At 32.1% G+C, this 17,565-nt stretch overlaps 2 protein-coding genes across 2 annotated transcripts in view; one reads left to right on the forward strand and one right to left on the reverse strand.

Moving 5' to 3' along the window:
• LOC127733504 (CST complex subunit CTC1-like) overlaps window positions 1–16,263 on the forward strand; it is a 49,558-nt gene extending 33,295 nt beyond the window's left edge. Inside the window, exons 23-24 of the mRNA XM_052242858.1 lie at window positions 6,517–6,685; window positions 16,103–16,263. Coding sequence (XP_052098818.1) covers window positions 6,517–6,685; window positions 16,103–16,239 — 306 coding nt within the window. The 3' untranslated portion in view covers window positions 16,240–16,263. The remainder of the gene's footprint in view (window positions 1–6,516; window positions 6,686–16,102) is intronic.
• Window positions 2,609–5,892, reverse strand: LOC127734701 (F-box/LRR-repeat protein 20-like). The gene is made up of 2 exons (XM_052244707.1): window positions 5,800–5,892; window positions 2,609–5,231 (listed from the first exon to the last, which is right to left on the reverse strand). Exon 2 carries the CDS (start codon window positions 5,166–5,168, stop codon window positions 3,192–3,194), a length of 1,977 nt encoding a protein of 658 aa, XP_052100667.1. The 5' UTR covers window positions 5,169–5,231; window positions 5,800–5,892; the 3' UTR covers window positions 2,609–3,191.
• Window positions 16,264–17,565: the final 1,302 nt, after the last annotated feature.

Consider the following 17,565-nt stretch of genomic DNA (forward strand, 5'->3'; position numbering starts at 1 on the left):
TATTTGGTATGCAGTTGTATTAGCATTGGCACATCTCATTTCCATGGAGATTATTTGGCCCCGCCCCCTCAGTCAAGGTCTATTGACTTTGAAACTTTTCATAGTTTACATGTATTAGTTTGTGATTAGGTCAATTTATGGGGAACCACTAGTGGTAGGTCAATGATATTTGGTATGCAGTTGTATAAGCATTGGCATATCTCATTTCCATGGAGATTATTTGGCTCCGACCCCTTAGTCACAGTCTATAGACTTTGAAAATTTTGCTAAGTTAACATGTATGAGTTTGTGATTAGGTCAGTTCAAGGGGAACCATTAGTGGTAGGCCAATGTTAATTTGTGTTCAGTTGTATAAGCATTAGCACATCTCATTTCCATGGAGAATATTTGACCCGCCCCTCAGTCATGGTCTATTTACTTTGAAACTTTGCTTAAGTTTACATGTATTAGTTTGTGATTAGATCAGTTTAAGATGAACTGCTAATGTTAAGTCAATGATATTTGGTATGCAAATTTATTGGCATTTGCAAGTATCGTTTCCATAGAGATTATATAGCCCCACCCCTGATCATGGTTCATTGACTTTGAAACTTTTACATAGTTTACAAGTTAATGTTTGTGTTTAGGTCTGTTTAAAGGGAATGACTTATAATAAGTCAATGGTATTTGGTATGCAGTTGTATTAGCATTGGCACATCTCATTCCATGGAGATTGTTTAGCCATGTACCTTCAGTCATGGTTCATTGACTTTGAATATTTGCATAACTTACATGTTAAAGTATTGCTATTTTAATTTCAACATTTGCATTATCAAAATTACAAAAAGGCAAAACATATCTCTGTGATAACAGTTTATGTTAATAGTGAACTAAATGTGAAAACATGCTACAAATAGGAATAAGTGATCAGTATGCTAGAGTTTCTCATTGACAACATATTTGTTGAATTTGGAGGTAGACTTTTTCAACAAATTGTTGGCATTCCTATGGGAACGAACTGTGCGCCTCTCCTTGCCAACCTCTTCTTGTTTTCATATGAGTTGGAGTTCCTTCAGACACTTGTCAAAAACAAGAAGATGAAAGAAGCCAGGTCATTTAATTTCACATTCAGATATATTGATGATGTTCTTTCCATTAACAATCCAAACTTTTCTGATTGGGTTCCATTAATATATCCCCTAGAACTAGAAATTGAAGAAACAACAGACACGGCTTCCTCCGCCTCATTTTTAGACTTATACCTCAAATTTGACATACACGGTCATCTCAATACCAGAATCTATGACAAACGAGACGATTTTAATTTTGAAATTATCAATTTCCCCACCTTAGTAGCAATATACCAACTTCACCTGCATATTGGATATACATTTCCCAACTTATTCGGTATTCAGGAGCTTGCAGCTGCTACTCAGACTTTGTAAAACGTCACCAGTGTCTGAGCAGAATGTTGATGAACCAGGGGTATGTCAAAGAACGTCTCTTCCTTTTTCTAAAAAATTTCATCGGAAGGTACCAAGACCTTGTTGATAAATATTCCTTATCAACTTCACAAATAATACACGATGGTCTTGAAGTATAGATTCTAGGTACTGACGTTGTTTATCATCTAAATAACGTGTTATAGTATTCTTTTATTTGTCTTTTTGAATATTACTTTTACTGTTTAGTCTATTTTTTGGTGTTATTCATTTGACATGGCTAGGTACTTATACATCCCATCATTGTGTTATTGTGCTATGGTAAATTTTTGTATTCTTGTCTTTCTTTTTTGCTTATGTGCTTTGTCTATATGTCTTTTTGTGTTAATTTGTTACATATTTGTTTGTTTTCATAGTGATTAAGATTATAACACAATGTTGACTGTTGTACCCCTATTTTGACATTTTTACCTATTATGTCTATTTGTTTTGTTCACACATCATTGTCAATATAATGGAATTTAAAGCAACTGTCATACAAGTGAGATTTAGCTAGCTATAAAACCAGGTTTTAATCCACCATTTTCTACATTAGAAAATGCCTGTACCAAGTCAGGAATATGACAGTTGTTATCCATTCGTTTGATGTGTTTGAGCTTTTGATTTTGCCATTTGATTAGGGACTTTCCGTTTTGAATTTTCCTCTGAGTTCTGTATTTTTGTGATTTTACCTTTTAGCAATATCCTGTTCAGTCATAATATGAAGCTCCAGAAAGACACTTCAAAATGATGACCAATATCATAAAGAAGAAATCTATTGAATTGACTACTGTCTTCAAAGAAATAAACATCAACTTGATGAAAGAATGCATTTAAGGGAAACCAATAGTCTTGGGCTATGTATTTAACCTTTTCATGCCTTGCTGCATTAAGTTAAAGTTTTCAGGGAATATAGATAATAAATAAGAAATATACATTTAAATGAGTGACAGCTTTGCTCAAAAAAAGGTTCAACTGCATCAAAATGTTATATTTACTGAGGTATTTGTTGTGTCAATTGGTCAATGTGATCTAGGAGAGGTATTAATTTATAAATTTCAAATGCACATTTATACCCTGAAGGGTTGATGGTGTACAATAATAAACAAACAAGAAAACAATGAAAATAAAATACAATAAAAATAGAATAAAATATGCAAATTTTTAATTACATAGCTGTGTTGTAACCATACAGTTAAAGAGTTCACTTTCAGAGTTTCCACAGTACTTTGGACATTCTAATGAATGCAACAACACACTAAATAAGTTCAGGCATAGCTAACATTTTTATTAGCTTTTTTATCAAAATTATTAAAAGTTCTGGAATCTCAATATTAATATGATTTTCAAATTCAAGATGTCGAGTTTGATTAATGAGACAGGTGGAAAAAATGTGGGATTCATCTTCTATTTCATTTAAACCACAATATGTGCAAATCCCAATTTCTCTTTTAATCTTTTTATATCTGCCCCTTTCAATTAATAAAAAAAAAAATCAGTAATTTGCATTTTACAGAGATTTCTTTTATATTCAAATTAATATAAGCCTTAGTTTCTTGTTTCTGAATCCACATCGTTATTTATGTGTATTTATATTGTACTGAATGTATTTTGTTTCATTACATATAGACATTGTTCACACTAATGTCAGATAATCATATGTGTTCCTTGAAAAAAAATTCTCTGATTCATGTGGATCTAAAATATACATTTTAAAGGAATATTGATTTCTTAGATAGTAAATCTAGAATGAAGTCTACTTATATATAGTTGAACATTGTAATAGTTTGGATTCATATTATAAGCTTGACAGTCAAGGCCCATACCTCTTCCTGACCTCATGAAGATACGTTTTTGGTCATATTTGTCAATAAAATTTGTGACCTGAGTTTCTAAAACTTTGAAAATGCTTCCAACAGTGAAATCAAACTGTGTCAAACTATCACATGAACAGATGACCTCTTTTATTCCATCTATGTTGATTTGTTTGTTTCCAGTTATTGTTAGAGCTTTTAAATTTTCTCCATATTTAGCAATTGATGAAAGGGAATCATTCGTTAAGTTACACGTTTGTTTTATGCTTCCTGAAAGATGCAAGACTTGTAAAAATTTACAGTTTTGCATCAACCTGGTTATTGCCATATCAGTAACTTGAGGGTTATCATTTAAGTTTAAAGTTCGGAGATCTGCACAGATGTTTGCTGTAAAAAATACTGTTTCATCATCAATGTTTGCCGAGTTTAAATATAGTTCTGACAATGGATGGGATCTTCTGACATTTACATTTTCAATTGATGGCATTACAGTCCTTATTTTCGAACCATCCTTTTGCTTATTTTGAGTTGAACTTGTAATGTTTTCTTTTAAAGCTTGGACTTGATTTGGAATAATTTGATTTTCATATACACTTTCAGTCTGTTCAAATTGATTATCACCGCATAATGTAAGATCTAACTTTTCCAAATAATTACATTTCCTAACTAAGTAGTTTATACTTTGAAATGTAATGTTTTTGCAATGGCTGAAGTTTGCTTTGTGAAGCCATTTGCATTTAGATGCAATGCATCTTACTGAATCTTCTGTAACTTGTGAACATCCCTCAGTTTCCAATACTAAAAGCATAGGACAATATTCAGCAATATTCTTAATACCTGCATCACTCACATTATTACAATAATTTACAAGTAAACGTTTTAGTATTGGACATCCCCTGGCAATTTTTTCTAAACCATCATCTGATATTGAGGTCTGAGGCGGTAATGTTATGTTCTTTTCAGGCTTTTGTTGATTAAGGATAAGGTCTTCTAATAAAGGACAATTATCTCTGATATGTTGTAAACATTTATCATTTATGGTCTGACATTGATCAAAGGAGATTTTTTTCAGATTTGGACAACTTTCAGTCAGAACTTCTACGAAGTGATCATCTATCTTACAATCTTTTGATATAAATGATGTTAATGATGTCTGCAAAGGCATATCAATTCCATCAGCCCTTATTTCTATACACTTATTCAGCTTTATACATTCCAAGTCTTTGCATGTTGATAGCAGTAGTTCAAAAGTGGAGCGGTGAAATCTTTGACGTTCTATAGAAAACATCTTAAGTCCAGGATGATTTGATATTAGATTGTTCAATTCTCTGGTCCTGTCTTCCTTATAAGGTTTATGGTAAAAAAGGCTTTTACCTCGACGAACAAGTGTCAACCTTTCTAATTTTGTCAGAGAAGACAAAACTTTGGTACACTGAGGAAGTCTATCAGTATATGCTGTGGAAACTATCACTTTAATTTCTCTTATATCTGGTAAATGTAGCACAGTCCTCTCTAATTCTTCGGGACCATTGATAACAAAATGAAGTTCTGCTTTTCTCAAATTATATAAAATCATATTCTCATTGGTAGTTAGAATTGAAAAGAACGAATCCAGATCAATATCAATATTTATTTGCTCAACGTAAGGCAATATTGTTCTGAAAAAGGTTTTAAAATTTGGATCATCATCTTCCTCTTCAATAAGATCTTGTATGCTGTTGATAGATTTCCATAGTAACGGTGCAAAGCATAATTGGTGCATGTCTGTATTGATGTGTTGTATGGTATATATCAGTTCATACTGTGAAATGTATGAAAGTATTTTCACTATTACCTCATCTGGTAAACTCATTATAGAATATGACTGGGATTCCATGTTGTCTTTAGAATTCATTCACAAATGATGGCTTTTCAAAGGATGTTTATGTCAATATTATGCATTGTTTTTTCTAAAAACCTGGAAATAGAAAAAAATTTGTATAGATACTCAGAAAGTCAATAATTAGAACTATAATGCTGTATTTTAGTAACTGTTTACAAAGTATGACATCAGATTTTATGGCAGTGGTTTCTTTTAAATTGGTATAATTTACAGAAAATAATAATTTATTTAAAAGTAAAGCTAGAAATCTTCAAATTTGAAAACGTCTTACCTTTAATGCAATTTGTAGAAAATTACTATGATAAGTGAATAATATATATTATATACAAGTTAAATATTTTGAACATTTAAAAATAGATATTACTTATAAACAAAAACTCTGTTCAAATTTCGTCATAAAATTTCACAACAGATCCAGTTCTTTCATTGATTACTATTCAAACAAGAGTCATGTATCTATTTCTGTTAAATATACCCATAGATATTACTATAGCGTAGTCAGAAACTGGATTCAAATTTAATCATAAAATTTCACAACAGATTAAGTTCTTTCATTGATTGGTATTAAAACAAAACTATCATTTATTTATTTTTCTTAAATACGGTGATGTTGAAGTATATAAACTTTTTACCTAACACTTACTTTGGTTTTCTATTTACTGTTTGAAGTTTACCTTGACGTTACTTTGATCAATGAATGTATACAAAAATCTACCTGTGAAAAGGTTATTTATAGATATTATAATACTGGTAAATATAGGTATAATGATTTTGATAGTTTACAAAAGAGTTTTGTGAACTTTAAAAAAGGGGGCATTTAAATCAGGTCAATACTATCTGAAAGTATTTTAAGAAATAAAATCCAGTAGACTTTGTTGCAATTTCATTTACTGTATACAAACTCTGTAACAATCAAACTATTCCTAAAAAATAGAATGAAATATGTTTTTTGAATTTTGTTAAATACAGACCTGCTAACTTATCAGACTGCAAAAAGGGAGATCTTTTCTTTTACCATTGAAGAGACCTGTTATAAATACATAAGAATTGGCCACTAGAAAAAAATAACTTATATATGAAATAACTTATATATGAAATAGCTTATCTAATGAAGATTTTTGTTTTCACAAATTGAACCATATATCACAGCCAGCTTATTCTATTTATTTAATTGCATAAGACTTGTTAATGTTCGCAAAGCCCATAAAATAGAAGCATAGACATCACCTTTAGCTTGGTAGATCCTATTAGATTTAAAGATTATATGAATTATGACCCTTTTCCAATACACAAGAACCTTTTGATGTAGGCTTGTTGTGTATCATACAGACAAATAAAATCTAATTGCTTATAATTTTAGAGTTTTCCAGATTTTGGGTCTACCTTAGAGAAGTTTGTATATGTGTTATGTGAGAACTCAGTGATCAAAAGGACCGTACACATGTGTTTAACATGCAAACCTATAAGCTGTAATGGAAAGGAACCATATCTACATCCCTGTGATCTGCTGAATAGCATGGGTTTAGAAGGTACTTAGTCTTGAATAATATTCAAACCAGTAAAATCATTGATATATATTTAAGGGTATGAAATGGTCATATTTGCCAGTCATGACCTAAATGTGGGCATAGTGGACATAATGACTGAGATAAATATTTTTGGTCATTCAGAAGTGTCAAGGTTGGTCATTTTTATCTAGTCTGTCATAAAGAATAGGGGACATGTATGCTGATCTGACAGCTTAAATAAATTGTTTAACACTTGATATTTGATATATTAAAAGAGTTAGACAATCCATATTTTGTTTATGGCTTATGGTATAAAGTTTTGTTCTAATATTTGGCAGTCAACTTTCACCTCATTTTTATGATTCAATAACTTACTAAAGTGAAAATTAAAGTTTTATCAATTAATATATTAGTATGTGTAATAGGTCATGTTTATTGAGTAACTTGGTTTAAATGTGTATGCTCGACTCCAATCTAAATTGACTAGGATTGTCAGTTTTCCTACCGAAGGTCGTGGTTCTCTGGGCACTCCGGCATCCTCCACCAATAAAAACTGACCACCACGAAATAGCACAATATTGCTGAAAGTGGTGTTAATCACCAATCAATTAATCAATCAATTTAATGTGTATGTGTCTATCTTTGAAGAGTCACCAGACATTGATAAATTTTACTCATAGGACAGTGTTTCATTTATTACTAGTCGAATGTCTAATATAATTCCCAACGTTTATTTTTGTATACAGTCAGGAGAGGGGTATGACTCAAACAAGTGATTTGAAAATTCAATAATCACCTGTTGAAGTGACTTTGGTGTTTCCTTTGATCTTCAAATGCTAATTTCATTAATTTTCCATATTTGACAAATTTTTCTGTAATTTTCCTTCATAGATCAATTACTAGTATCTCTTTTTCTCGCTTGGGCAGTAAGTTAGTGCGCTAAAGCTTTAAAAAGTACCTGTGGGAATTTTTCTGTCATCAACTATTCATTCATTACGCTTACAAATATCAGACAAAGGTCAACAAACTTAAGTAACCTGATTGGTCTTCTTTACACTTTGAATGATCAACTTCAAGGTTTTGTCCTGATCTACAAATTATTCCAGTTTATGCATATTTCAAATAAACTGTAAAAACTGACAGGCTCATCAAGTAAAAGATAATTTCTGCAAGTATTTGAGTTGTTTTTAAATGGAATCCTTGTCTTTTAACCAATAACAAAAACCAAGCTTGTGGGAAAAATATCAAGAAAATGTTATAAACACTTACTGAAGTGTTTACATTTTTACTTCTCAAATCACTTGTTTCAGTGATTTTAAAAAGTCTGTTTCTATTTTTATACCCCACGCAACGAGTTGCGGAGGGTATAATGTTTTTGACCCGTCCGTCTGTCTGTCCGTCTGTCCGTCCGTCAGTCCGTCAGTCCTGTTTCTTGTCATCGCAACTCCTCTCAAACCACACAACAGAATTTCACGAAACCTTTTTAGATAATAAGGACATACTATGTAGTTGTGCATATCGACAGGAAATTACGATTCAATTTATTTTCTAGGAGTTAAGCCCCTTTCAACTTATTTCCTTTAATGTACTACTGCAACAGTTTGTCATCTCAACTCTTCTGAAACCACACAACAAAATTTCATGAAACTTTGTAGATAATAAGGACATACTACGTAGATGTGCATATCGACAGGAAATTACGATTCAATTTTTTTTTCAGGAGTTACGCCCCTTTGAACTTATTTGCCCAATATACTACTGCAACCTTTTGTCATCGCAACTCCTCTCAAACCACACAACAGAATTTCATGAAACCTTTTCAGATAATAAGGACATACTACGTAGATGTGCATATCAACAGGAAATTACGATTCAATTTTTTTTCTAGGAGTTACGCCCCTTTGAACTTATTTGCTTCAATATACCTCTGCAACAGTTTGTCATCGCAACTCCTTTGAAACCACTCAACAGAATTTCATGAAACTTTGTAGATAATAAGGACATACTAGGTAGATGTGCATATCGACAGGAAATTATGATTCAATTTTTTTTCTAGGAGTTACGCCCCTTTGAACTTATTTGCTTCAATATACCTCTGCAACAGTTTGTCATCGCAACTCCTCTCAAACCACACAACAGAATTTCATGAAACTTTGTAGATAATAAGGACATACTATGTAGATGTGCATATCGACAGGAAATTATGATTCAATTTTTTTTTCTTATACAAATTTTTTTTCTTACAGTTATTTTATTTCTCCAGTAACAGTGTGGGGACATGGGGTATGTGAGTGCGCTCACTTAGATTCTTTAATTGTCAAAATTTTCAATTTTTCAATGCTGAAATCTCTCAAAAAGGTGATTCTAAAATCACTTGTATAGGTAGTACCCCTGACTGGTATACAAGTTGATTTTACATTTACTATGAGTAATGTGTAAAGTAAATTTGTTCTGTAGTCAATAGTGTGGATATAGGGTATACATGTCTGTCTTAATAGAGTCACATGACCTTCACCTCTTTTAATGAATTAATGATCATCAACATAGAGTTGTTGTGCTGAGATCACTTTTATATTTAAACTATAAGAAATACATAAACTATAACCTACTTGGTCTGGTATGGTTTTTATTAGCTCACCTGGCTTTTCTCATCACTTGGCGTCCGTCGTCCGTCGTCGTCGTCATCGTTAACTTTTACAAAAATCTTCTCCTCTGAAACTACTTGGCCAAATTTAACCAAACTTGGCCACAATCATCATTGGGGTATCTTGTTAAAAAAATTTGTCTGGTGACCCCGCCAACAAACCAAGATGGCCGCCATGGCTAAAAATAGAACATAGTGGTAAAATGTAGATTTTGGCTTCTATCTCTGAAACCAAAGCATTTAGAGCAAATCTGACATGGGGGTAAAATTGTTTATCATGTCAAGATCTATCTGCCCTGAAATTTTCAGATGAATCGGACAACCCGTTGTTAGGTTGCTGCCCCTGAAATGGTAATTTTAAGGAAATTGTGCCGTTTTTATACGACCGCAAAAATTGAAAATTTTTTGATCGTATATTGGTATGACGTTGGCGGCGTCGTTGTCGTCGTCGTCGTCTGGCGTCGTCCGGCGTCGTCCGAAGACACATTGGTTTTCGCACTCTAACTTTAGTTTAAGTGAATGGATCTCCATGAAATTTTACCATAAGGTTCAATACCACGAAAGGAAGGTGGGGATTGATTTTGGGGGTTATGGTACCAACAGTTAAGGAATTAGGGGCCAAAAAGGGGCCAAAAATAAGCATTTTTGTAACTTCCAGACAATAACTTGTGTGGAAGTGTATGGATCTCTCTGACATTGTACCACAAGGTTCTATATCACAAAGGGAAGGCTGTAATTGATTTTGGGGGTAATTGCCTCAAAATTTTAGGAATTAGGGGCCAAAAAAGGGGCAAAAAACAAGCATTTTTCTAGTTTCATGACAATAACTTGTGTGTAAGTGTTTGGATATTTCTGAAATTGTACCACAAGGTTCCATATCACAAAGGGAAAGCTGGAATTGAGTTTGGGGGTAATTGCCCGAAACGTTTAGGAATTGGGGGCCAAAAAGGGGCCAAAAAGATAAGCATTTTTCTAGTTTCCAGACAATAACTTGTGTTCAAGTGTATGGATCTCTCTGAAATTGTACTGCAAGGTACCATACCACAAAGGGAAGGCTGGGATTGAGTTTGGGGGTGATGAATCATAAGGGGGTTCAAAAAATTTTGGGGGGGGATTTTTTTTTTTCTTTTTTTTTCTTTTTTTCCTTTTTTTTTCTTTTAAAATTTTCCATTTTAAGTTGGTATTTCTGATTAATATTTAAAAGCAAATAATAATGATATGGTAGGAGATACACACCAAACAGGATGTGTAAATTATTATATAATAAGTATTGTGCAATAGCAAGAAATTTTCAATTGCACAGTATTGCACAATTGCAAGAAATCTTCAATTGCACAGTATTGCGCAATAGCAAGAAATCTTCAATTGCACAGTATTGCGCAATAGCAAGAAATATCCAATAGCACAATATTGCGCAATAGCAAGAAATTGTCAATTGTACAGTATTGCACAATAGCAAGAAATATTCAATTGCACAGTATTGTGCAAAAGAAGATACTTCGTATAAATTGCTTATTTCTTGATCAATTTCAATGGGGTTTTATTCTTGAATTCTTGGGGTTCTTTAATATGCTGAATCTAACCGTGTATTAAGTTTTTGGATTTTGGGCCCCGTTTTTAAATTGGTCCACATTGAGGTCCAAAGGGTCCAAAATTTAACTTTGTTTGATTTCATCAAAAATTGAATTATTGGGGTTCTTTGATATGCCGAATCTAACCGTGTATTTAGATTCTTAATTTTTGGTTCTGTTTTCAAATTGGTCTACATTAAGGTCAAAAGGGTCCAAAATTAAACTTAGTTTGATTTTAACAAAAATTGAATTTTTAGGGTACTTTGATATGCTGAATCTAAACATGTATTTCGATTTTTGATTATGGGCCCAGTTTTCAAGTTGGTCCAAATCGGGGTCCAAAATTAAACTTTGTTTGATTTCAACAAAAATTGAATATATGGGGTTCTTTGATATGCTGAATCTAACCATGTATTTAGATTTTTGATTTTTGGGCCCCGTTATCAACTTTGACCACATTGAGGTCAAAAGGGTCCAAAATTAAACTTTGTTTGATTTCATCAAAAATTGAATTCTTGGGGTTCTTTGATATGCTGAATCTAACCATGTATTTAGATTTTTTATTTGTGGACCCGCTATCAAATTGGTTCATATTGAGGTCAAAAGGGTCCAAAATTAAACTTTGTTTGATTTCATCAAAAATTGAATTATTGGGGTTCTTTGATATGCCAAATCTAACCGTGTATTTAGATTTTTAATTTTGGGTCCCGTTTTTAAATTGGTCTACATTAAGGTCCAAAGGGTCCAAAATTAAACTTAGTTTGATTTTAACAAAAATTGAATTCTTGGGGTTCTTTGATATGCTGAATCTAAACATGTGTTTAGATTTTTGATTATGGGCCCAGTTTTCAAGTTGGTCCAAGTTGGGGTCCAAAATTAAACTTTGTTTGATTTCAACAAAAATTGAATATATGGGGTTCTTTGATATGCTGAATCTAAACATGTATTTAGATTTTAGATTTTTGGCCCAGTTTTCAAGTTGGTCCAAATTGGGGTCCAAAATTAAACTTTGTTTGATTTCAACAAAAATTGAATATATGGGGTTCTTTGATATGCTGAATCTTACCATGTATTTAGATTTTTTATTTGTGGGCCCGCTATCAAATTGGTTCATATTGAGGTCAAAAGGGTTCAAAATTAAACTTTGTTTGATTTCATCAAAAATTTAATTATTGGGGTTCTTTGATATGCCAAATCTAACTGTGTATTTAGATTTTTAATTTTGGGTCCCGTTTTTTAAATTGGTCTACATTAAGGTCCAAAGGGTCCAAAATTAAACTTAGTTTGATTTTAACAAAAATTGAATATTTGGGGTTCTTTGATATGCTGAATCTAAACATGTGTTTAGATTTTTGATTATGGGACCAGTTTTCAAGTTGGTCCAAGTTGGGGTCCAAAATTAAACTTTGTTTGATTTCAACAAAAAATGAATATATGGGGTTCTTTGATATGCTGAATCTAAACATGTATTTAGATTTTAGATTTTTGGTCCAGTTTTCAAGTTGGTCCAAATTGGGGTCCAAAATTAAACTTTGTTTGATTTCAACAAAAATTGAATATATGGGGTTCTTTGATATTCTGAATCTTACCATGTATTTAGATTTTTTATTTTGTGGGCCTGCTATCAAATTGGTTCATATTGAGGTCAAAAGGGTCCAAAATTAAACTTTGTTTGATTTCATCAAAAATTGAATTATTGGGGTTCTTTGATATGCCAAATCTAACCGTGTTTTTAGATTTTTAATTTTGGGTCCCGTTTTTTAAATTGGTCTACATTAAGGTCCAAAGGGTCCAAAATTAAACTTAGTTTGATTTTAACAAAAATTGAATTCTTGGGGTACTTTGATATGCTGAATCTAAACATGTGTTTAGATTTTTGATTATGGGACCAGTTTTCAAGTTTGTCCAAGTTGGGGTCCAAAATTAAACTTTGTTTGATTTCAACAAAAATTGAATATATGGGGTTCTTTGATATGCTGAATCTAACCATGTATTTTGATTTTGGACATTGGACCATAATAGGTAAATTAAAAAAATTGAAGTTCTTAGACCACATTCTTTCTGTGTCAGAAACCTATGCTGTGTCAAATATTTAATCACAATCCAAATTCAGAGCTGTATCAAGCTTGAATGTTGTGTCCATACTTGCCCCAACTGTTCAGGGTTCGACCTCTGCGGTCGTATCAAGCTGCGCCCAGCGAAGCATTTTATTGGTTATTATCTTGAATATTATTATAGATAGAGATAAACTGTAAACAGCAATAATGTTCAGCAAAGTAAGATCTACAAATAAGTCAACTTGACCAAAATGGTCAGTTGACCCCCTTAAGGAGTTATTGCCCTTTATAGTCAATTTTTAACCATTTTTCGTAAATTTTTGTAATCTTTTACAAAAATCTTCTCCTCTGAAACTACAAAGACAAATTTAACCAAACTTGTCCACAATCATCATTAGGGTATCTAGTTTAAAAAATATGTCCGATGACCCCGCCTGCGAACCAAGATGGCCGACATGGCTAAAAAATAGTACATAGGGTAAAATGCAGTTTTTGGCTCATATCTCTGAAACCAAAGCATTTAAAGCAAATCTGATGGGATAAAATTTGTTCATTAGGTCAAGATCTATCTGCCCTGAAATTTTAAGACCAATCAGGCAACACGTTGTTGGGTTGCTGCCCCTGAATTGGTAATTTTAAGAAAATTTTGCAGCTTTTGGTTATTATCTTGAATATTATTATAGATAGAGATAAACTGTAAACAGCAATAATGTACAGCAAAGTAAGATCTACAAATAAGTCAACATGACCAAAATTGTCAAATGACCCCTTAAGGAGTTATTGCCCTTTATAGTCAATTTTTTACACTTTTCATAAATTTTGTAAATTTTTGTAAATTTTTACAAAATATTTTCCACTGTAACTACTGGGCCAAGTTCATTATAGATAGAGATAATTGCAAGCAGCAAGAATGTTCAGTAAAGTAAGATCTACAAACACATCACCATCACCAAAACACAATTTTGTCATGAATCCATCTGTGTCCTTTGTTTAATATGCACATAGACCAAGGTGAGCGACACAGGCTCTTTAGAGCCTCTAGTTGGGTTTTATCATCTCTTCAACATTTATTTTAGGTCTTTAATTTTCAAATATTTTGGCCTGGAGCATTATGAATTGTCAAATTTCACATTTAGTGCAGATACCTGCCAACCTCTGAAACCTTCTAAGAGGGAGATCTCCCCCTCAGCTATGACAGCTGAGGGCAAGATTTTGCACGAACGACATTTTCATGTTAAATATATGACCTGTTTACATATTCATCTACAAAACACCAATAAGAGTTAATATATATACTTTATTTTTTCAATTCATGGTTATAATCTATACAAGGTGGTTTTGTAAGCCTTTTTTAATACCTCCGAGTCTCATAACTCATAACATTCCATATTTTGATTTTGTTGTGAGTCTCACACTAAGCATGCTTTCAAACATTGTACAGACCACCAGAAGAATAGGAAAAGTTGATTGAATATGATGTGCAAAAAGATTCATTGCCAAGTGAACTTGGTCGTAAAAATTGAAAATTTTTCATTCAAATTATCTGCTTGACACTTCGATTTGCAGTTATCTATTTCTTCTTTTTTACACTGCCGTTTGGTCCAGAAAACGACCTCTATCTTGTTGGAGTTGACATAGCAGAACTGAATTTCGATTACTTATACATGTATATCGAACATAAAAACTACTGACCAAAGTTTTCAAATGATCGCTGATTGTTTATTTATTTCTATTGAAAGTAATGAAAAAGCCAGAGAATTACGAACGCGAGTTATTGCAGGTCAAAATAAACGAAAGCGGGAGATTCTATACTCCCGCACGGGAGCAGACTGGCAAGTGGGAGATTTCCCAAATTTCGTAGTTTGCGCGGTAGACTCCCGCTCAAATCGGGAGGGTTGGCAGGTATGAGTGCAGAAAAACTACATTAATATTACGAAGACATTCAGTGTTTGCACTTTTGTGTTGTTTGGTCACTTAATCATGTAAAGTTGCCTGACAACAAAGCTGTTGTTACATTTACCCAGCATTTCTGTGGTCTTGCCTTGTCATTCTCTTCACACTTTGTGAAATAGCAAGGTCTTGAAAACAGCTTGACAGAATTCAATCTAACTCGTATAGGTTTTGCTATAGGTTGCACTTTGTAAATACAGCTGTTTCTCCAACCATGCCTCTTTTGGGGAGATATAGAATATTCATAGATAATTAATTTTATTTACATACTGGTTCCCAGTTATGATCTCTATGTTTTTCTTCTCATAGAGACATAACTTGGGAATGTTACCAGTAAATATACATATGCATATTGTTTATATTGAAATCTGTGGTAATCCTACAGTTAAGGTAGGGGTAGTTAAGAAATTTAGTGTTAGTTTAAACTCTTAGAAGTTCGGGGCATATAAACGTTGAAAATATGCCGCACAGCCCTATATTTTGACCTTTGATAAAAATAGTAGTGCATATGAACTTTCCATTCTAGGATATGATTTTTTTCAAAACTTCATAGTAAAAGTGGTACAGTTTTAGCTGTAAAAGGAGTTCCTATGAGAAATTGCATTGTCAATATTTACAGAAATGCAACCTATAGACAACAAAGTTGTGCATCTGCAAATCTGATTTTTATCTGTGTGACTTTTGCGGTTTCCATTTTTAAAACATAGGTCTTGTCATTTCTGCTTAGTTAATTTTTAAGACAGCAGGTGACACCCATTTAAAAAAGAAAAGATTTTTCTATGTTGTAAACACATTTTATCACAGTTAGTTGTTTATTTACACATATATACATGCATCTTTGTTATCTTATCAAAAGCAAAATTTTACATTCAAATATGCACAAGGTATTTATATGGCTTAATGGTATTATTTGAAAGATTACATAATAGAATCTGAATTTAAATTGTTCAATTTGATATATTGATATGTTCAACTTGGCTGGCAATGTCAATTCAAGTGTTCATTTTTATTAACTTAATAATCCTTTCAAATGCTACAGAAAAATGCCTTACTTAAAATGCTCAATATTGTATTTGTTTTGAAAACATTTTGATTTATTATTTAAATAAAACAAAAGGAAAACTTCCTGAAATTTGAGTAATGCTGGATACACGTTTACAGAAAAAAAAATGAATTATACTTATATTTGTAAAAAATCATTTGAACTATTTTGCAGATTTCACAGAGAAAACAATAGATACAGGAATATCTACTATAAAGACAAGATGTTTACCTTTCATCCAGTTAAACTGCCAAAAAGTTACAGAAATGGACTATCTTAAACATACATTGTCATCTTTTGTAGATCTGTAAATGTATTAAAGTTATTTTAATCTATTTTTGCATTGAAAGTACTTTTTATGCCCCACTTAGGGGCATTATGTTTTTCGGTCTGCACGTCCGTTCGTCCATTTGTTCGTTTGTACGTTTGTTCGTTCGTCCGTCTGTCCCGCTTGAGGTTAAAGTTTTTGGTTAAAGTTTTTGGTCAAGGTAGTTTTTGATGAAGTTGAAGTCCAATCAACTTGAAACTTAGTACACATGTTCCCTATGATATGATCTTTCTAAGTTTTGACCCCAATTTCACGGTCCACTGAACATAGAAAATGATAGTGCGAGTGGGGCATCCGTGTACTATGGACACATTCTTGATTCCATTCATCTTTTGCAGGTGTGTAGCTAAAAATTTATTGTCCAATCAACATAATTTTTAACAGAAGAAAATCTTTAGGAGTTTAAACCGCTTTTGGCTGCACTATTTACCTGAAAAGATGACACTTTCTTTTCTCTCTGGTCATAATGTGAAGAAACATTGCCTTATTTATTACTCCAATACCAGCCATAAGAGATTAACTTGAAAATGCACAGAACTGTATGTCAATTAAAATACTGGACCTCAATACTTTTTTCATAGTTTTTTTTCAGGTGTTTCAATTTAATAATTGTAGCAAAGAATGATGGACTTTGTCAAAAAATACTAATGTAGGTTTTTAAAAGAGTTCCTATGAGATATTAACAGAACATTTTTCAAATCTATATATGAGTGAGCAAGTGACATAATGTGTAAAAGTGTCAACTCTTAATGATGCATTTAAACTTTAAAAATAAATCAATAACTTTTTTATTTTAAGTAAGCCAAAGCAAAGGAAATTCTTGTTAATATTGTTCTTCATATTAAAGTCATAGTGAGGCTTTCATAATAGAACAAAAGATCACACATCAACGCAATTTTCTAGACAGACCCTAAATTGCTTTGAGATGTCTTTAGATATTAGTGTAAACGGGTTAATAGTCGGAAGGACAGAATATCAATCATCAAAAATGCTAACCCATTAACTGGACCTTTTTTGAATTGTAATAGATTAGATATAAATTTGTATTGAAATCATTAATATTTTTTTTTGAATTTTAAAATGATTGTCAAGGTACTTAATTTGACAGATCAATTGTTTAGTATATTGATTGCTATTGTTTACCTTGAAAACATTCCAATGTTCAAAAATTAAAGGCAATTTGTCTATCCACTCAGGGCAAGATTTGAAGTAAACATAATTAGCATTAATGTATTTTGAACAGTTGCAAGCTGATTAAATTTTACGATTTACTTTATCATCTTATTTTTTTTATTTAATATATATTGTG

This window comes from Mytilus californianus, unplaced genomic scaffold (assembly GCF_021869535.1).
Source record: "Mytilus californianus isolate M0D057914Y unplaced genomic scaffold, xbMytCali1.0.p SCAF_3, whole genome shotgun sequence".
Taxonomy (NCBI): Eukaryota; Metazoa; Mollusca; class Bivalvia; order Mytilida; family Mytilidae; genus Mytilus; species Mytilus californianus.